The following is a 21,046-nucleotide window of genomic DNA, read 5'->3' as shown; positions in this document are numbered from 1 at the left end:
AGATTTCAAATATTGTTCGAAATTTTAAGAAATGTTTTAGTATTAAAATTTTGTTCACAAGCTTCAAAAATCTTTGTGTCTGAAAATATTTTCAGGAATTTCAAAAACAATTCTCATTTTTCAAATTTGTTCACAATTTCAAAAATACGTTCCCATTTTTCTAATTTGTTCACAATTTAAAAAAAGTTCCGGAATTTCAAAAAATATTCTCACTTTATTGTTCACAATTTCAGAAAAATGTTCGTGTTTCTAAAAATCTTCGGGCATTTCAAAAAAATGTTCTCATTTTCAAAATTTGTTCACCATCTAAAAAATAATGTTCATGTTTCAGAAAACGTTCGTGGATTCAACATTTTGTTTGCAATTTCAAAAAATGTTCCCTTGTTTCAAATTTTGTTCGTATTTCTAAAAATGCATACGATGCAAACATTGTTAGCATCTCAAAAAATGTTCTGTTTTAACTTTTTATTCTGAGTTATAAAAATGTTCTTGTTTTCAATTTTGTGCAAAGTTTAAGAACTCTTCGTGATCTCAGAAAATACTCAGAAATTTCAAAAAATGTTTGCGCTTTTTTTTAATGTTAAATTTTTGAAAAATTATTCGCGTATTAGATAGCGGTTCGGGATTTGCAAAAATTTGTTCGTGTTTTTTTTTTAAATCGGAATTACGAAAAATCTTCACTTCTCCAAAACTGCTTGTAATTTTCAAGAAATGTTTTCCGAGTCTCAACGCTGTTGTGTGTTCTTATACTGTTTTGCGCCTTGACGTTCAGTTAATGTTGTTTGGTGTAGTGGCTAACGGCTAGTGGTCAGTTGTGTGTGGTGTGTGAGGTCGTGGGATCAAATCCTCGCACGCTCGCAAAATGCGTGGAGGTCCCTGGTTGGGGAGCTCCTTTTTTTTTTGAAAAAGGGTGGGGAGCTCCTAATCGGCGCCTCTAGCGCCAGTTTTCCTTCCTGGCACACAGAGCACCTGTAATTGGGCCCGCCCATTTGCTCAGTAAAGTAGCAGGCTTGATGTATTGCAACGGCTTTAATACTGTAACTTCACCAGGTACAGTAGCAGGGTCGAAATACTTAGCGCCGCTGGCGCACAATTCGGAAACAGTTCCAAAATTTGAAAAACAATTTGCAAATACGAAAATACTTCATGAATTTGAAAAAAAACGAGAAATTGAAAAAAACTTCGTGAGTTTGGAAAAAAGTTCATCAATTTTTACAAAATAGTTCATCAAATACGAAAAAGTTCTCCAATTTGAAAAAAGTTCATCGAATTTTTAAAAATTTCATTGAATTTGAAAGAAATTCATCGAATTTGGAAAAAGTTCATCGACTTTTTTGAAAAAGTTCATCGAATTTAAAAAAAATCGTTTTTTGTCAAATTTGAAAAAGGTCATGATATTCGAAAAAAGTTCACAAATTTGAATTAAAAATTCATTAAACACTAAAAAACTCACGAATTTAAATAATATTGCATTGAACCAGGAAGAAGAAATAAAAGGAAAAAAAGAAGAGAAGGAAAAAAGAAAAAGAAAAAAAGGAGGAAGAATGAAAAAACCAAAAAGATGTAAGTACTCCATGCGGGGTGGTTATTTCAACTTGATTCATGGAGGCACCAGTTCGCACATTTTTGCGTTGTAAAAAACAGAAGAAAAAAAATGGTAGATGAGCCGGCCCAGCACGGAGGGGATGTGCGTCCGTTTGCAAATTGCATAGTAACGTCTGAGGCGCCAAATAGGAAAAGCCATGGGGGTGGGCGAGACTTTTCCTTAGGTCAACACCAACGGGATGACCCAAACGGACACAAAATGTGTCCTTTTTTGTCTATTTGGGTGGTCATGTGGTCAACAAAAGTCCGCTTGTGTTCGTCGGCTCCCCAGTGCGCCCAATACGTCGACTATCATTTTTTCAAAATAAAAAATATAAATTGCCGCCAAAAGTGCGTTCATTACATTAATTGAACTAAAAAACATAACTCAAGAAACCTAAATCTACTGCTCGTCGTCCTTGTCCTCATCCTCGATGCTGACGAGGTCGATGTAGACTAAGGTGATCATGGGTATGGCCACGCCGGTGCAGTGGCCACGACCGTTGATGAGTGGAGCGACAGTGGCAGGTCAGACCAGTGTGCTAGCTCGCCCAGCTCGGAGGCCTTGAGGGCCTGGTCGCCCTCCTCCTTCACCACGGGCGGCTCGTGCGATGGCGCTGGAGCACATGCTCGTCGTCGAACCACATATCCTAGTGGGAGGGGGGGGGGGGGGGGGGGGGGGGAAGTCCTCGGCAAACGTCGAGTCGTGGAGGAGATCATCGGGCAGTAGATCGTGATGGCGTGGATCTCCACCGTGCGACTGGAGGCCAGAACGACCGGCACTAAAACCATTTCGGGCTCAAATGCCAGCCGTTGGGCAGTTGCACATCTGGCCAGGGCACCGGGATGACTGCCTCCCAGTACCTCTGACGCGTCACGACTGGAACATACATGCGTACATATGGTCGCGCACGGGGAGTGCAGCCCCCGTTGACGTCACGGTGAAAGGTGCCGTGCGGCATCGCCCTGAGGAGGAGTCGGCCTCCTCGCAGTGCTGGCCGGGGTTCACTTCCACAACATTGCGCCGGCGGTGGACGGTGGACTAGGGTTTTGCCTGTTGGCGACGGGGACCAGAGTGGTACGGATGGGTCCCCCCACCCCCGCACACTCGTGGCATTTAGAAGGAGCCGGATGTCGCCTTGGGTGGCTGACGTGTGGGCCCAAGCGGACGACCGGCATGTCCGTCTCCTGTCCGTGTGACACAAAACCATGGTTTCTGTTTGGGTTGTTCATGTGAACCCAAACGAACGCAACAATCTGTCTGTAGGCACGCTGGAGTTTGGGTGATATCTGTGTTTCTAAAGCAGATATATGCCTGTGTTGTCTACAAAATTACATGTGTTTTCTGAATTCCAAGAGAAAACCATCAAAGATGAGAACAAAAGCACTCTATTTATCTGTGCTGTTATATAGCGCGTTCCTTCCTCGCGCCGTACAAAAGTACAGGGTGTAGTTCAGATAACAAAAACAAAAATACTACGACACCTCAGAGTACTCCAAACAAGTAAACCTAGGTAAACAAAGCAGTTCAGCAAAGTTAATAGTAATGATACACTTGGAGATGAATCATATTTCAGTCGTCGGCACAGTAGATTGCTCTTTCCCTCTGCTCTTCCCCGGAGATAATAACCTATCCAGGAGTCGCTTCCACCACTGCACCAAAAGAGTGATTCTAAGATTTTCCATTTTCACTTCTAAAACAATGTCTTTTGTTAGCAACATCGGCTTCTTCATCCCCATCACCATCATCGTCATCATCATCAACCTCCTCTTCTAAACACTTGTCAAGATCTCCGTTTGCAGCCCCCTCAGGTGAATCATCATCATTTGCTGCTCCAGCTTCTCCTCGTTTCCTCGGTGGGATCACATGAAAGAATGCCGTCTTCCAGTCCTTTGTTTCCACAAACTTTTGCATTATCTCAAACACTTGGTTGACTGTAAGAACCTACATGATCAACATGCACAGAGAGTCAATAATCTTAGATTCTTAGTACAGCTCTCCAAGGTCCATCAAAACCAAGACTAATACATTCTCGAACACTTGGTTGACTGTAAGAACCTACATGATCAACAATTGACAACTTGCTGTAGTGGTTTAAAATAAGCAGCAGCATAATTATAAAGGTTCTCCAGTTTCTGCATTAAAATGTGAAAACAGTACTCTCTAGAAAATCAGGAAAAACATGTGTGGTATATTTCCCCTTCGTAAAATGCTCTTCAGGTTCTTTTAACATGTTAGAAATGGTGATATGATTCCGAAGCTGTCCATATTATTTGAAAGAAGACATCATGACAACATCTAGGCATCTTAGCCACAGAGGCATACCCGAGGTATATTTCGAAATACAAACACAATAACAAATTTAATGCCACAGAGGCAACCATTGTTTTTAAGGCGTCCTGCCCTAGACGCTTAGGTGATAAGGCGCCCTAGCAGCGCCTTACAAATATGCCCGCCTTAGGCGCTAGAGAGGGTGGTGCTCGCCCTAGGCCGCCTTACCGCCTTATAAACAATTGAGGCAACAAAGTATATATATAATATTAACTGCACAAGCTAACATTTTCTAATGAAAAAATTGAGGAACATGCATATATGCGCACCTGAGAACTTGACATCTTTAAATAATTTCCAATGGGGAGCTTGGCAGACTGAATGCCCTGATCAACTGCCTTCTTCTGTGTTATGCCTTTCCATCTGTTACGATCCACTAGACCACCAATGATGTATATTTTCGACATGTCGAGATCATCAAGGACAGTCTCAGCATCCGCTGTCAGATACACAAGATTTTCTTTACAGTCTGCAAATGCTTCAAGATAAGACTTGGCTTCTTTTTCTATGATCCACTTATCAAAGCCAGGTATCCTCTGAACCTGGGTCCCCATTTCTCCGCTGCAACCTGTCAACCAGAGATGAGCCGGGGTTGCTGATCTCCCGTTCACTGCATAGCAGTACATAATCTGTAACTTGCATTAGTTCACGGTTCGGATGTTTACTCAGACTAAACATTCATGAAGGTGGTAAGGATCTTGGTAGACATAGGAATTTATATATACCTAAGCACACAGTATCGGAAATGACACTCTCATTTTTATTTGCTTGGCAGATGCTGATACTAGTGCATTTTACATTGCTCTAGATGTTTCAGATAGACAAGAAAGAATTGGGTATATCACATCCATGATCAACATTTGATAGATAGCAACACTACACAAATTGATAAGTTCTTAGAGGGAGAATAGCGATATGTTCAAGATGCAAACCGAGAAATAGGCCATGTCGCAAATGATCTTTCATATGCATTCACAATTAAGCCAATTATTAAGATCGCATCTCCTTCAGGTAGATGTAATCATCCCACTAATCAAAATAATAAAGAAAGGGACTAAAGCTTTCACTACAACAACGAAGGAGCTTATCTGAAAATTGAACAAATACAACATTAGAGTCTAATGTTAATCTAACTAGCACTTCCAGTTCACCAATTACAGCAACAAGGCCAGATACTCTCCCCGTGCATACGAACTAGTTTAAATCATAAAGAATCGCATAATCCCCTTTCAATTGCATTACTATGAGTCTCTGATCATCAATGTTAGTACTACTTACGGTGAGCATAAAACATAGCGAGGAAGGCAACAAGAAGGACAAGGGGAATTCACCTGCTGCGTGAGGCTGTGAATCTCGTTGGGCCGCATGAGGTCCGCGAACTCGAGGTCGAGCACCACCTTCTGCCCACCCTCGGCGGCGCGCCGGAGCCTCTTGGCGCGCGCGCCCCGCTCCTCCACGCGCTTTCCCACCCGCTCGAGTCGCGTCTCCCTGCGCGCGGCCAGCATCGCCTCGCGCGCCTCCTGCGAGGGTGCCGCGGCCAGAGACTCCTCCCACTCGCGCCTCCGCCGCTCTATGTCGGCGCGCCGGCGCTCCTTCTCCCCCGCCTTCCGCTCGGCCTTCCGCGCCGCCTGCCGCTCCTGCTTCAGCAGCTTCTTCTTCGCGCTCTTAGACAACTGCGAAGGGTTCCCGTCCCCCACGACCGCGGCCTGCTCGCTCTCCGTGCCGTCAGCCATCTCAACGCGCCGCCGCCGAGGGAGCAGTCCTGGGTTCGGAGAGGGGTTTGGGTTTCTCCGTGGAATCTGGTGGAGGGTAGGCACAAATGAGTACTTACCGTAAACAGACGCTCGTTGACGTACTTTCAGTAAATACGTCTTCTAACGAGGCTAACGTATTCAACCCGCGACTCGTCGCAGAAGCTAACGCCTCCTATCGCCATGCAGCGGAGACCGGACAGCCCAACGGCTCCTCCCGTTGTGCAGCAACGACCCCCGCTCTCTCCTCCTGCACGTTAGGCAACTGACCTCCGTTTCGCCGGCGCCACTCGCTGCCGGATCCTCGGTATAAAAGGCCACTGCCACCATCGGTAGATCTCACACCAACACCACTACACTACACACTAGTGCCCTTACTGATCCTTCTCCGGTGCACGCCAATGGCCAGCGTCGTCGTCCTCGCTGCTGCTGCTTGCTGCTGCATTCTCCTAGCGGCCTCGGTATCGCCGGCTTCGTCAGAGCCCGCGGTGTACAGCGTCGGCGACGGGAGGGGGTGGACGGTGCCGACCGGCAACGGCACCGAGACGTACAACCACTGGGCCAAGAAGAACCGCTTCCAAGTCGGCGACGTCCTGGGTAAGCAGTTACCGCCGCATCCAGATCGAACCCCATAACGCTCTTCTTGATCATTGCAAAGCATTCATTCCTGGTTGATTAGTTTGGTGCGCGTCTCACTTTGACTTCTTGATTCATGGCGGCCGGCCGGCGTGCAGATTTCAAGTACGCGGCCAAGGACTCGGTGCTGCTGGTGAACCACGACGACTACAAGATGTGCAGCACGGTGACCCCCCTGACCCGGTTCGCGGACGGCGACACCAAGTTCAAGTTCGACCGGACGGGCTTCTTCTTCTTCGTCAGCGGCGTGCCGGGACACTGCGAGGCGGGCCAGCGGATGATCGCCAGCGTCATCGGGCACTCCACGCTGGCCGCCGCTCCGGCCAAACCGCCCTCCGTCGGCGTCGTCGGCGGCCACGCGCCCGGCCCCAGCCCCAGCCCCAGCCGGGCAGTCTCGGCCCCGGAGTCCCCGTCGTACGGGTCCAGTTCTGGCGGATCCACCTCGACGACCGGTTTCGGACCCAGCCCGTCGACCGAGCCCAGTGGCGCGTCCAGGCGGGCGCTCTCCACTGTCGTTGGGCTTGTCGCCGGTGTCGTCGCCATGATCGCGTTGGCGTGATCTTACTTGGAACTTGGAAGAGGTTATTAATGTGGGCTATCGATCGTTAGGTCTGTTTCATCGATGTAGGGTTTAATGTTAGTCTTGAGATCTATAGGTAATGGTAGAGAGGAACATCCGTTATGGAGTCTTAGGTGAATTACTCAGGCGAGACCTTGGTGTCATGTAATCCATTCGATCCAGTCAAATAAAATGGATAAATTTCGCCTTGTGTTGTCGATGTTCGTTTACCATCGCCGTTTTCCTGTCGATCAGCAGCAATCGGTAGGAGGTCTTCTCACGGTGCATTTTGCCAATCGGTAGGAGGTCTGTTGAGCTAGTTGCCCACAAATTCGGTGTGGTCTACTGCTTCCAAGAAGTCAGAGTATTCCAGCATTTCCACTATTCTCGTGATGACTTGTAGGGGTGGTAGTTGCTCTTAGAATGTTTTGTGTTAGTTATTTTGTTCCATGTGTAGACTTACCGACACGAATTCAGAAGCTATGGCAGAGGCCCTGTGCCTCCCGAAACGACATAACTACGAACCAACATACCAACGTAGGGCCAACATACCAGTTACCAAACTACTCCCTCTGTAAATTTTTGAATTTATGTGAACTTTTGGCCGAATGACTCACTGTCTTCTTCCTCCGGCACGAAGGGAGATAGACTACTCACCTTTTTTAGGAGCCCATTCGAAAAAAACATAAAAAATAAGCGTGTTTGACTTGGAGTAATTTAAGAATGGGTGGTCGACCGAGAAGTTGATCTCGGATGCGAGTGAGGATGAAAGTGCGCAGCAAAAACTATTGTTGGTGTAGATCTCAGAAGCAATGGGCAGTAACCAGTGGGTTTGGTCGGGGTGTTACACCCCTCCCTTATACCCCTGCCTTTCCCCCGACGGTGACTTTGCAGCATTCCTCCAAATATATTCTCAGCTATTTGGTCTTTTTAAGCACATTCATCACCTAAATTTATATAGTATTTCTTTACATGATTCCGTAAAAATCCCTTGCTCTGTTACTATAAACTTTAGTTGACACAAAGCCATGTCTTGTGCAGTGCCATCTCTCTCGCACTTCGTGGAATGAAACTAGAAGGACCTTTTGGATCTCGCTCCGCTACTCGCATACGAGTCCTCCTATTCAGTGCTCAATGCGCGGAATAGAGGAGGTAACATGTGCCTTGCGAGTCTGTGGGATGTCATGTCTCCCCGTCACCTTCTTCCTCTTTATTGCCACCGGCGTTCTCCCTTTTCATCGACATATCCGCGCGTCAACGACCCGCTGGTCGGCATCAGCTAAACCGCTGGCTCCCACCACCCATTGCCAGTGTCAATGCTGCACCACCTCGGTGTCTCTCCCTACCCTTGCCGCCCTGGTCTTCCCCTTCAAGTTTCGTCCTTGCCTTCACTTGTGTCGGGCGTTGTCAGCGGTTCGGGTTCAGTGTTTCGCCCTCCGTCCACCACCAACTACGCCTCACAACAATCGCTCCACCGTCGCGTCGTCACCGACTCAGGCTCAGTGCTTCCTCATCCGTCCGCCACCTCCTACGCCTCGCCGCCGTTACTCCATCTTCTTGGCCCGAGCCTAGGAAAAGGCACGGTGTGCACGAAAGGTGCGTGTTTGCTCGCTATTCCACGCACTACTCCGAGGATGCCAAAAAAAAGGCATGTGATCCATCGACTCCACCACCTAGCCTCAAACAGGACGCAGCTACCAGGTGGGTCCGGCGGAAGCAGTGACGGAGACAGGGAGTGCCAGCAAGCCCCCTCAAGGACTGCTCCTAATTTTACTTATGAGCAGGGGGAAAATAGTCACTATTTGTTGCTAAAAATCTTTTTCCTATAGTTTGGCCCTCCCAGCCTCTTTTGACAGCACTTGGCCCCTCTAATCCAGTTTTTCTGGCTCCCTAGGCCGTTTTGCTGCCTCCGAAACCAGAGCCGCCGTGTTAAAAAAAGTTAGTAGGAGTAAACTAAATCCGCTGGGAAATGTGCTTAATTTTAGGCAGGCAACGTCCCACGCAGAGCATGCATGAGATTAGCGGGTATAAGTGGGCGGGTGCCATTGCGATCTTCTCCTCCTGCTATATTTGACCGCCTTCCCTCTCATCCCGGGGGAAATTTTGCCCCGAAGCGCTTCATATCCATTTAAGGGGGCAAAATTTTCTCTCGCGTCTACCGCTGAAGGGCACCGCGCCACCCCGTCAAGACATAAAACATGTCGGTGAGTTGATCAAGATCCTGTGTGAATTTACGCCTATGGATTCATCGATCTCTGGTTCATCTTGTTTGCACTGCCTTGATTGATCATATATGGATCTTCTTTTAATGTCGTCGCAAACAAATAACGTGATGATGCATTGAAACAAGAAAATGGTTCAGACGGAGGCTGGCCGCACAATCCCCAAGTTCGGCGCCTGGGACGTGAACAACCCGGCCTCCGCCGACGGGTTCACGGTCATCTTCAGCAAGGCCAGGGATGACAAGAAGGCCCCCGTCAACGTGCACAAGGCCAGCAAGTCCGCCGACGGCAAGGACGCCAGGCCCGACTCGAAGATGAACCAATCCTACAGCAACTCCAGGCCCAACACCTCGGTACTCTTTTCTTCTTCTTCTTCTTCTTCTTCTTCTTCTTCTTCTTCTTCCTCCTCCTCTCTCTCAAGAGATCCATTCATTCCCATCTGATATTGCAGAAGAAATGGTTCTGCTGCGTGTCGCCGAGCCCCACGCAGCCTTGAGCTAGGACGAGGATGATGATGATGAGGAGGAGGGGATCGGGCGGAGTGTCGCGCGAATGCGAATGCGATGGGACGGAGGAGAGGGGAGTGTCAATGCCGCTGCTTCGTTTATAAACAAACGTACTACTATCGTACATACACAAACACTTGCCACTTCGGGGATGAGATGAGACGATGTTGATGTAATTATGTGATGGTCGTGCGTGGCCCTGTCGCCAGGCGTGATGTATGGCTTCGCATAAGAGAAAGAAACTTGCTCATACCATGCGGATACATCTGCTTTCCTTTCAGATGTTCTCAGCCTCAGGTGCGTGCGTAAACCGGCTCACCTCATGTTCAGGCTGCTTGCACGACCCCATCCTGCCTGCCACCGGCAGCTTCAATCCGAGATGCCCCGTTCGATGTGGAATCTGCCCTGCACAACCACCAGATGATAGGGCTAAAAGTATATGCAAAAATGATGATGCATCACTAGCTGTTAATCGTATGGGTGTAGAGAATACCACATCGTTGTCGCAGCTGTCCAATAACATGCAAGTTCAGAGCCATGTAAATAGATTGTTTCAAAATGTTTACTCATAGCAAGGCTCAAACCCAACATTCCACATTCATGTCTGTCTATCGTCATCACGCCCGAATTCATTTCTAGATAGCCTGTAGGCAGAGCGACGACACAAAGCAAAGGGAAACGAGGGTGACGAAATAAGGCAGGCCTCCGCTGTCCCTGCGGATGAAGAGGGCCTCGTAGACCGGGGCATTGATCACCACTATGGCCACGCAGAGGACAGCCTGCAGAAACAGTGGCCCCAGCCCTTCCGCGCCTCCGCGCAACAGAACTCTGCCCAGCCCGAGCACCAAGCACACCAGGTTGAACAGCGCGATCGTGGTGATGATCACAAACATACCCGAGATGGGCCCGAACTCCATCTTCCCCTTCTTGTACCTCTCCAGAGCCTGCGACTCATCCACCTTCACCGTCAGCTCGAATCCGGACTCGGAGACGCCCAGCATTCCACCAATCGTGTCGATGGCCGCCAGGAGGTAGGAGGTGGTCCTTCTCATGAGCCACATCCTTTGTGCATTCCACCACTCCACTGCAGTGTCACCACATTGCAGCGATTCCATTAGGCTCCAGGAGTATGAAGCTACCACGACGTATATGAATGGAATGCACCAAGGGCTGGTTATCTGAATGAGTTGCACATGCAAGCATCGTGTCAGAACTCAACTGCGGTGTGTAAAAATGAGCTTGGCAACATACTGTAGAATGTTAATCATTACCTCAGGGAAAACAGAGACGCCACTGAGGAAGCAAAGTGAAGGAATGATGACATAGTAAAAGGTGGGGAAGCTGTTCAGGGCCCAGAAGCCACAGACCGAGTAACCCATTTGAAGACCCAGCTTGATCTTACCATGGCCTAATAAAAAGGGACTGTAATTGGAGAGGGACATTTGGAGGAACCCTTCTGACCATCTCTTGTGCTGAACCAGGATCTGGCCTAGTGAGGTAGGGGCCTTGCCTAAGAAGCCCTTTCTGGCCGGGTTGTAGTACACCGATCTCCACCCATGGCATTGGATTTGCAATCCTGTAATGACATCCTCCAGTGGGCACCCATATCTAACTCCTTTCTGCAATTCAGAAACACAAACTCATCAAAAATGATCTGCATAACAGACTTAACAGTACACACATAGAAGGAAGAACATCCTGCGGGCATCACTGAAGGATTTTCTGTATGTTCATATTCAGGTTTGTAGAAAGAGATAAAGAGACCTCAATGCCCCATGGGGTGTTATGCTCATACGTGCATGTCACAAGTGACTTGGACGTTTCTTCCAGCTCATCTGCATTTTCTGCTATCCCCACTCCTCTAGCCCAATCTTCCTTGTAATCTTTACTATATATTTGTCCAGAGAGGGTCTCCCTGCGATGGAAGCATCCAGTGCCATAGTAACACATTCCACCCCATCCATCCAAGCAAGGGTTATCCAACTGAACATCAAGTCAATGAAACAACAAACCAGATTAGTCTTAATTACAGCTTCGGACATAGGTGTGTCCTTCGTCGAAATTTTAGGAGGTGCTATATTATCTTTCGATTGACCTCATTGACAACGTTGATGGGATTGCCATAGCTGTCATTGTGCACCACATTGTCAAAGTTCTGAGGGTACTGCACAAAACCGATATCTTGACCTTGCTCTTCATCTAGGAAGAAACACAATGCATCTCTAATGGACTCAGAGTTGTTGGAGTACATATCACAATCGACATTAAGAATGACTAGGCTGTTGCTTATCACCGAAGATACCCTTATCTGCACAATTGACCTTATTAAGGTATATAAACACAATGAAGGTTGATTCTAAATGGTAATTCTAGAAAATCATTGACTATACCAAGAGAGGACACCTACCAAAGCATTTAATGATCCAGCTTTGAAGTGATGTTGCTCCTGAGGTCTCTTCTCGCGTGCCATATACACAAGTTTTGGCAATGCATTTCCATCTACATCAACTGCCTTCCGTTTGTTTCTATCAATTAGAATCTAGCAATGGAGAACCATTTGATTAGATGGGATCACCAAAATTATGCAGAGAAAGATAAATTGTACTATTCTATTACAGTTTTCTGTGAAGGTAGATTCTTCACTGGATGAATATCAACCATGTCTGGCTCGTCTTACATCAGGTTGAATTACATTCAGCCAAACAAGCACCTATGCTTTTATTTTAACTACCTGAATTCACTATCAATTGCATGGTTGGATATTAAAAAAACTAAACAACAATTGTATTTTTTACACCAACATGATGCTTAAACTTTTATAATTGTAATAACCGCTCTATTGTACACTGACTAATTTGCACCGCTATACTGCAGAGCCACTAAAATAAGCGGTGTATATCTTTTTCTTTTTCCTCCGACTAATGTGGGGTTTCTAGTTTCTCAGAGCGAACATGGAAGCTCCTTTTAGAATAGTTTTAATAGTGAGACAGATTGCTAGAATTATTCGCCGTAGGTACTACTTGATAAACATAAAAACATATTTATTTTTCCACAATACTTCAATTCACCAACACTCTTATATGTTAGCTTTTATAACCAATTCACCAGCTTTCTATTAGCTACACGAGTTGGTTTTCACACTTCTCATAGTTATCATATGATTTTAAATTTCAAAATCAATTACCATGCACTCCATCTAGTAGTCAGACTCTGACCAAACTACCATTTTTTACCTGGACTACTGAAGGGTGATCTCCAGAAGTTATCGTCTCATTCCATTCAGAGAAGCCTCTATGGTTGCATTCTGGAACCTCGGGAATCTTGCCTGAATGTACTACTGAGTTCATGCGATCTGTCAGATCCTTGTACAACTCCTGCAATTCAGAAATGAGGGTAAAGCTAATAAGAAAATAATGTGTTGGCTTCACAGCCTAACACGGCACAAATGGAAAGCCAACAGGCCCTTACACCACTAATATTGTATCAGACTGCCACAACATTATTTCTTTTGAGATAAGCTGCATCCCATCAGGATAGATGAAGAACAAGTTTGCGCTCTACCTTCATGCGAAGAAATTCTTGAGGGCTACAAGCATCATGAGGGGTAGCCCCTTTGGCAAAGTAGGCAGCTGGAGACCTAGGCTCCACCTTGTAATTTTTGCAAAATGGAATCCAGTGCTTTGCAAACTCAGATGCCTCATGAAGAGCGTAGAATGTTACAGCGGAACCAGCGTCATCAGACAAATAGATGTTTAGCTTCTCTGGCGGGTAGTCATAAGCCATAACAGACAGAACCGTGGAGATGACAAGCATGGGTGGTTCAAGAGCTGGGTCCGCTGTACACACAAATATGTCCACACCAGGGAGCTGGTCATCATCATACCTGTTTGTGGCCAGTACTTTAACATGTCATTCACCACAGACATAGGTAATACGGTCAAACTAATTTTGTTTATATGATGTTGCTATGCAGATATCACACTATCTGAACCATGTAACTAGCCATGGCCCATGGATGTGCAGTATTACAATATCCATGGAGGTCCTGGATGGGGTATTACGGTATCTGATTTTTGGCAGTAGCTGTGACTCCTAGCTGAAATATATCTATATAACAAATCGTATTCTAGTGCGTGATGTTTCAATTGTATACACAACTCTGAGTAGACATAACAGGCTTCAGCCCAGCTGACAAAGAACTTCGTAATTTGGTCTAATCGTGCAAAATATCTGGATTGCAATAGGAAATGGGCAATGTGCTATCGACACTGCAGCCATACACTACAATGCAAGGTTCCTTCTCGATGTCACATTATTCATCAACAACACGCCTTCACGGATCACAGATGCAGGTTGCTGGACTTGGTGTGATTCAGAATCTGAACGGAAGTCGCCTCTAAAGGCAAGCCCCCTGAACTCACATGGTCTGCCGGAGTTCTACTTGTCTAGCTAACCATTTCATCAAACAGTCTCTGCTCTACGAGAAACAGAAAAGGTGCAGCGCAGATCAGGCACTCACCTCTCCGAGAGGCGGTCCTTGAAGGTGGCGCGGCGGACCGGGTTCCAGCGCACGGAGAGGGTGAGGACCCAGTAGAGGCCGAACCAGAGCTCGGCCACGAGCAGCCCCAGCCCCGCCCGCCACCCCAGGCTGCTGCTGCCCCTCGCCGGGATGTGGGTGGCTCTGTAGAACCATATGAGGAGGATCCCCGCGAAGATGGTGCCCGCGTACAGCCGGTACGCCAGCACCCGCTTCGGCTTCTCCGTCGCGAACAGCGGCGGGCGGCCGCCGCCGCCGCCGGAGACGCTGCTCCCGGCCATCCTCCCTGCCTGCTAGTGCGAGCGAGCGAGAACGCAGGTGTGGTGTGGAGCGTGACGGGTAGGCCTGGGTCCCTGGGTCAGAGGTGCAGAGGCCGGGTATGTAGCGGATAGTCAACGATCCTCCCCGTTGGAGCCGCCTCTGTGTTGGAGAGCTTTGACCTCTTGTCAGTCGTCTACTAGTAGACACTGTAGCTTAGACTACCCACTAGGAGTAAGAACAACTTCAATAGGGCCTTTAATAGGGCGACCCAAAGCGGACGGCGATTTCGTCCATTTTTTGTCCGTTTAGGTCGGCCGCCCACCCGGCATCCGTCCTTTTTTAGATTTGGGTCGGCAGTGCGCCCAATGCGCTGATCCATATGTGCCGGCTGGCCGCCCAATATTACATTGATTTGCATTCAAACATATTGTCAAATAACATAGTTTACCGAATAAAATAGTATAGTTTTACAAGCCGGATACAAATAAAAATGTTTCACATAGTTTTGCAAACGAATAAAAAAATACATCTATTGGTTGTCAACATGAGCCCACATATGCTCAACCAAATTATTTTGCAGCTGCACGTGAGTTTCTCAATCACGCATGTCTTCATGAAATTGGGTGAACTGTTCAAACGTTGCCGCTCCTCCATTCTTAGGCACAACATTCTCACCCTGAAACTGAAGGACAACGCTAACGCCCACACGTGTGGTGGGAGCCAAACCCGCCCACATCCTCTATAACATACAGACTACGCCATGTCACCGCATGCATGTGAATTTTTTTTTGGATTTTACGTTTTTAAAATGTTTTATCTCTTAAATGAAAAATCCGATTAAAGATCCGTTTTCACCATTAAATCCCTCACGACGAGATCTTCGAAACTAGATCTCATATCAATATATTTCAAAAAAAAAATTGGTTAAAAGTTGCCGTGTCTATTGCACATGAATTGCCATAATGTTTACACTGAAGTTGCCATGATATGTTTCAGCTATTTTCTTCTACATTTAAAAATAAATTTTGACATATTATAAAACAGGGAATTAAGAAACTAGACTTGCCATGCATCATAAACTAAAATTGCCATGATACATGCACTTAAAATTGTCATGGTTCATACAAAAAAATATTTTCATGATCAAAGTACTGGAATTGCCATCATAAAAAGCTAAAATTGCCATGTTCTACAAACTAAAATTGCCACATGGCAACTTTAGTTTAAGCACTATGGCAACTACAGTGTAAACATCATGGCAACTTCTGGGTAAAAAAAATTCGTCGAAACATATCAACATGGGGTCTAGTTTTGAAGATCTCGTCGAGACGGATTTAATGGTGAAAATGGATTTTTAATTCGCTTTTTTAATTAGAAGATAAAATATTTTTAAGCCGAAAACCAAAAAGATTTCTGCTGATGTCATCTGTTCATACGTGGCAAAATGAGTGGTGATGGAGGCGTGTGGGCGATGTGCAAACGCACACACATGTGGGCGTTAGTTTTTCCAAAGGGTCTGTCTAGGACACATCTAGATGTGACATATAGATATGTCACATCTAAGCTCATGTCCACTCTGTTTGTGGTCTATTTTTTTGTCATAGTTTTTTTTGCTTCTTATTGCTGCATTATATATTTGTGGGAGCTTAGATGTGACATCCTTAAAAAACATCTAGATGTGAATTAGTCAAACTGTTTTCCGAAACTTAAAGCCTTGATCGTACAAACGTTCCGGGTGCTCGTCTTCTACAATCATATTGTGCATGATCACACAAGCAGTTATCACCTCCCACAGTTTCTGCGTGCTCCAGGTATTAGCAGGATACCGAACGATGCCCCATCGAGATTGCAAAACACCAAATGCACGCTCGACATCCTTTCTAGCACTCTCTTGCTCTTGGTCAAATCTTTTTCTCTTCTCTCCGACAGGGCTGGGTATTGTCCTGACAATAGTGGTCCACGGAGGATAGATACCGTCACCCAGGTAGTATCCTTTGTCGTAGTTGTGTCCATTGACAGTAAAGTGTTGGAAATATGCCCTAGAGGCAATAATAAATAGGTTATTATTATATTTCCTTGTTCATGATTATCGTTTATTATCCATGCTAGAATTGTATTGATAGGAAACTCAGATACATGTGTGGATACATAGACAACACCATGTCCTTAGTAAGCCTCTAGTTGACTAGCTCGTTGATCAATAGATGGTTACGGTTTCCTGACCATGGACATTGGATGTCGTTGATAACGGGATCACATCATTAGGAGAATGATGTGATGGACAAGACCCAATCCTAAGCCTAGCACAAGATCGTGTAGTTCGTTTGCTCAGAGTTTTTCTAATGTCAAGTATCAGTTCCTTAGACCATGAGATTGTGCAACTCCCGGATACCGTAGGAATGCTTTGGGTGCACCAAACGTCACAACGTAACTGGGTGACTATAAAGGTGCACTACAGGTATCTCCGAAAGTGTCTGTTGGGTTGGCACGAATCGAGACTGGGATTTGTCACTCCGTGTAAACGGAGAGGTATCTCTGGGCCCACTCGGTAGGACATCATCATAATGTGCACAATGTGACCAAGGAGTTGATCACGGGATGATGTGAGTTACGGAACGAGTAAAGAGACTTGCCGGTAACGAGATTGAACAAGGTATAGGGATACCGACGATCGAATCTCGGGCAAGTAACATACCGATTGACAAAGGGAATTGGGTACGGGATTGATTGAATCCTCGACATCGTGGTTCATCCGATGAGATCATCGAGGAGCATGTGGGAGCCAACATGGGTATCCAGATCCCGCTGTTGGTTATTGACCGGAGAGTCGTCTCGGTCATGTCTGCATGTCTCCCGAACCCGTAGGGTCTACACACTTAAGGTCGGTGACGCTAGGGTTATAGAGATATTAGTATGCGGTAACCCGAAAGTTGTTCGGAGTCCCGGATGAGATCCCGGACGTCACGAGGAGTTCCGGAATGGTCCGGAGGTAAAGATTTATATATGGGAAGTCTTATTTTGGTCGCCGGAAAAGTTTTGCACTTTATCGGTATTGTACCGGGAGTGCCGAAAGGGGCCCGGGGGTCCACCAGCCCCGGGGGGGCCACATGGGCTGTGGGGGGTGCGCCTTGGCCTATATGGGCCAAGGGAACCAGCCCCAAGAGGCCCATGCGCCAACAGATAAGATAAACGGAGAGTCCTAAAGGGGGAAGGCACCTCCGAGGTGCCTTGGGGAGGAAGGACTCCTCCCTGGCCGCACCCTTCCTTGGAGGAAGGGCCAAGGCTGCGCCCCCCCTCCCTTGGCCCTATATATAGTGGGGGGGAGGGAGGGCAGCAGCAATCCAAGCCCTGGCGCCTCCCTCTCCCTCCCGTGACACCTCTTCCTCCCCGCTTGCGCTTGGCGAAGCCCTGCCGGGATCCCACTACTTCCACCACCACGCCGTCGTGCTGCTGGATCTCCATCAACCTCTCCTCCCCCCTTGCTAGATCAAGAAGGAGGAGACGTCGCTGCTCCGTACGTGTGTTGAACGCGGAGGTGCCGTCCGTTCGGCGCTACGATCATCGGTGATTTGGATCACGACGAGTACGACTCCATCAACCCCGTTCTCTTGAACGCTTCCGCTCGCGATCTACAAGGGTATGTAGATGCACTCCTTCCCTCTCGTTGCTAGTAAACTCCATAGATTGATCTTGGTGATGTGTAGAAAATTTTGAATTTCTGCTACGTTCCCCAACATAAAGTTCACCGGTGGGCTGTTGCCTTCGGCAAGCCTAGCAAAACCGGCGAGCGCTGAAGCACGTTGATATCATTGTGTGATCCATCCATGCCAAAGAAAGAGTGCCAAATACAGAGATCTTGAGACGCCACGGCCTCTAGTATGACAGTGCAAGCCCTGACATGTCCCTTATACTGCCCTTGCCAGGCAGAAGGACAGTTCTTCCACTCCCAGTGCATGTAGTCTATGCTGCCAAGCATCCCTGGGAAGCCCCTTTTGGCATTTATCGCCAACAAACAGGTTGTATCTTCAGCTGTCGGCTCTCTCAAGTACTCAGGGCCAAACACAGGAATAACAGCCTTGCAGAACTTATATAGAGACTCTAGGCATGTAGACTCACTCATACGGACGTACTCGTCAATGAGATCACCGGGCACTCCGTATGCAAGCATTCGGATGGTGGCAGTGCATTTCTGATAAGAGGAGAAACCGATCTTGCCGACGGCATCCTCTTTGCACTCGAAATAGTCATCATAGCCGACCCCCCCCCTCTCTAATACGGTTGAAATGCCTACTCATACGGAAACGGCGGCGGAATTTTTGATATTTGAACAACAGGTTTGTTGTATCAAAGTAGTCCTTCCAAAGAAGGAAATGCCCGCTCTCTCGGTTGCGATTCAACGCCGGAAGGTGGCCCGGAATGGAGCCACGGAACAACGGCCGCTGGCTGTTGAGGTGGTGATGGACCAACACGGCAGCCAATATCTCATCCTCGTCGTCGGACAACGAATCGTCGGAGTCGCAAAGGAAATTGTGGAAAAAGAACTCGTCGGCGCAGTCCATTTTCGTACCTTGGCAAACTGTCGAACAACTTGCGGACGTCGAAGAAGGAGACGGCCGGCGAGGGGAATCGCGGCGCGCACGGACCAGCTAGCTACCCTGCCAGCGTCCGATGAGTGGGCCGGCGTCCGACGAGCGTGCCGGTGAGGATCTGGCCGGGGCGGCGAGGCGTCTTCTTGGTCGCGGGCGCCTGTGCGATGGGGGGAGCGGCGGTGGGAAGCAGTTTGCTCCCCGGCGGCAAGACGGCGGTGGCGGGCGACGGGGGAGTGGGCGGCGTTGCTGGGCGGATGTGGAGGCGGCGACAGCTGGCAGAGTCGCCGGCAAAAATGGGCGGTGGCGTCGGTGACGAAGGAGGCGGGCGAGGGTTGCTGTTGGCTGGGGGGTGAGGGGAAGGCCAATGAGCCACCAACCAGCGGGCCAGGGGAGAAGAGAAGGCGAGCGTGCGCGCGTCCGTCGCGTGTCCGCGCCGACGCAAATCCGGCTCAAAAATGGGCCGGGAATGGGTCGCCCGCGGACGAAAAGCGGACGCGCGTCCGTTTGGGTCGGCGCGTTGGGCCGCCTTTTGTGTCTCCGCCGTCCCAAACGGATGGCGGCGGACGAAATGGGTCGCCCCATTGGAGTTGCTCTAACATAGGTAGTAAACATCACACGTATCTAGATAAAATAGATGATGTGGCAAGCAATAAATGAAGAAAGAGAGGCATGTAGTAACATAGCTAGTTACTACTAGTATGAGTAACATCACACACACTGGTGCGCGTCGGTCCTAAACAAACGGTTTAAAACCCATTTCCGCGACGGCAGTTGGAACCGTCGCCAAGTGAGTGTGGGAGATAGGGGGTCCTTCCCACACGACCCAGAAACCATCGGGGATAGGGCCCCTACAGTACTCCTACTCGTTTCTGCTTGCATTGCCATCGCACTCGGTATTCTGTGGTGCTACGTTTATGATGCACGGCCCATCACAAACGGTTCACTATTATAGAACGTGTATGATGCACGACCCATCACAAACGGTTCACCGTTAAAAAGATTAGCTAATCGTCATACGAGTGTCGGACAGGATTACAAAATGTCGGACCGTCGTAACATCGTCTTACACGAGAACTATCGCACACGCTATTCTGTGGTGCAATATTTACGATGCATACTTCATCAGAAACAGTTCATGGTTGCGAATCGTGTACGATAAGGCAACTAACACAAACGTTTTGTTTGCCCGCACCGTTTGTGATATTGTCTGACATCGCACACGCTTTGTAAACGACAACTGTGTGCATGCTTGCACACGTTTCCTCTCTGTGAACCGTCTCGGATTATGGTGCATATCACAAACGTTTGTGTTTTACCAACCGTGTGTGCCGTAACAACCTGGAGAGCGTAATTTCATCGTAATTTAATTGCTGCTTTTCCAAATTGTACCGGATTTGGATTTGAATTTGAATGTATGCTACAGCTTTATTCATATCCATAAGGTTCAAACAACCAATGCATTATTCAATTCATAGGTACATATGTTCAAGAATTACATAAGAACCAAATAAAGAATGATGAACCACAGTTGTATACTTGTACTATTAAAGACGGTAAAGAAAGAGGCGAAATATATTATGGTTGTTGAACAAGGTGAAGCAGAATGCCCATATTGTGCCCTCCTCCATGCAGAAGGCACGCACGACTCTAGTCCAACCCCTTGTGATGGCCGACCGCCCATCCTTCACGGTCTTCATGAAAACATCTAGATAATCATCGTGTTCTCGTAGAAATACTTTAACCTTTGCATGCCCACCAATCATGTAGTTTGAGAGGTAATCTTGAGTAAACTGATTTGGCAACCACTACAAAGGAAAAAGATTTCAGACATTGTCATCTAACACAACTCATTATGGGCAGTAAAAAGAAGGCTGCCGAGTTCTTACTTACCATCCTGCAGTTCGCTGTTGTCTTGGATAAAGTGTAAACAAATAGTTTAATTGCCATCTTTGGACCCATTTTACTAACAATCTTTATCAGCTTCCTCACTTGATGCTGGTTCATCGATATCTCATTGCCCCATACGCAGAAAGGGTCGAAACGCGGATCTTTACCAATGACATATGTAC

At 47.4% G+C, this 21,046-nt stretch overlaps 4 protein-coding genes across 5 annotated transcripts; 2 read left to right on the top strand and 2 right to left on the bottom strand.

The window, feature by feature from the left end:
- Positions 1 to 2,955: 2,955 nt before the first annotated feature.
- On the bottom strand, positions 2,956 to 5,777 carry LOC109761195 (tRNA (guanine(9)-N1)-methyltransferase). 2 transcript variants are annotated; one of them, XM_020319999.4, is made up of 3 exons: positions 5,248 to 5,777; positions 4,186 to 4,545; positions 2,956 to 3,529 (listed from the first exon to the last, which is right to left on the bottom strand). In XM_020319999.4, the coding sequence occupies exons 1-3, from the start codon at positions 5,647 to 5,649 to the stop codon at positions 3,257 to 3,259; spliced, it is 1,035 nt and encodes a 344-aa protein (XP_020175588.1). In that variant the 5' UTR covers positions 5,650 to 5,777; the 3' UTR covers positions 2,956 to 3,256. The 2 variants fall into 2 exon arrangements, with proteins under 2 accessions (XP_020175588.1, XP_040248689.1); XM_040392755.2 differs by lacking the exon at positions 2,956 to 3,529 and adding an exon at positions 3,546 to 3,643 and having other exon boundaries at positions 5,248 to 5,725.
- A 261-nt stretch (positions 5,778 to 6,038) lies between these two features.
- LOC109761191 (early nodulin-like protein 12) lies at positions 6,039 to 7,074 on the top strand. Its single transcript, XM_020319996.3, has 2 exons — positions 6,039 to 6,264; positions 6,402 to 7,074. The coding sequence occupies exons 1-2, from the start codon at positions 6,069 to 6,071 to the stop codon at positions 6,860 to 6,862; spliced, it is 657 nt and encodes a 218-aa protein (XP_020175585.1). The 5' UTR covers positions 6,039 to 6,068; the 3' UTR covers positions 6,863 to 7,074.
- A 1,902-nt stretch (positions 7,075 to 8,976) lies between these two features.
- LOC109761190 (protein NOI4) lies at positions 8,977 to 9,684 on the top strand. The gene is made up of 3 exons (XM_040392753.2): positions 8,977 to 9,066; positions 9,213 to 9,437; positions 9,536 to 9,684. Exons 1-3 carry the CDS (start codon positions 9,061 to 9,063, stop codon positions 9,578 to 9,580), a joined length of 276 nt encoding a protein of 91 aa, XP_040248687.1. The 5' UTR covers positions 8,977 to 9,060; the 3' UTR covers positions 9,581 to 9,684.
- Positions 9,685 to 10,107: 423 nt separating this feature from the next.
- Positions 10,108 to 14,529, bottom strand: LOC109761175 (cellulose synthase-like protein E2). Its single transcript, XM_020319974.3, has 8 exons — positions 14,110 to 14,529; positions 13,152 to 13,473; positions 12,824 to 12,964; positions 11,998 to 12,129; positions 11,686 to 11,898; positions 11,355 to 11,573; positions 10,862 to 11,209; positions 10,108 to 10,768 (listed from the first exon to the last, which is right to left on the bottom strand). Exons 1-8 carry the CDS (start codon positions 14,406 to 14,408, stop codon positions 10,226 to 10,228), a joined length of 2,217 nt encoding a protein of 738 aa, XP_020175563.1. The 5' UTR covers positions 14,409 to 14,529; the 3' UTR covers positions 10,108 to 10,225.
- Positions 14,530 to 21,046: the final 6,517 nt, after the last annotated feature.

The sequence above is a fragment of the Aegilops tauschii genome, chromosome 6, assembly GCF_002575655.3.
Source record: "Aegilops tauschii subsp. strangulata cultivar AL8/78 chromosome 6, Aet v6.0, whole genome shotgun sequence".
Lineage (NCBI taxonomy): Eukaryota > Viridiplantae > Streptophyta > Magnoliopsida > Poales > Poaceae > Aegilops > Aegilops tauschii.
This window is presented reverse-complemented; position numbering and strand designations above follow the sequence as displayed.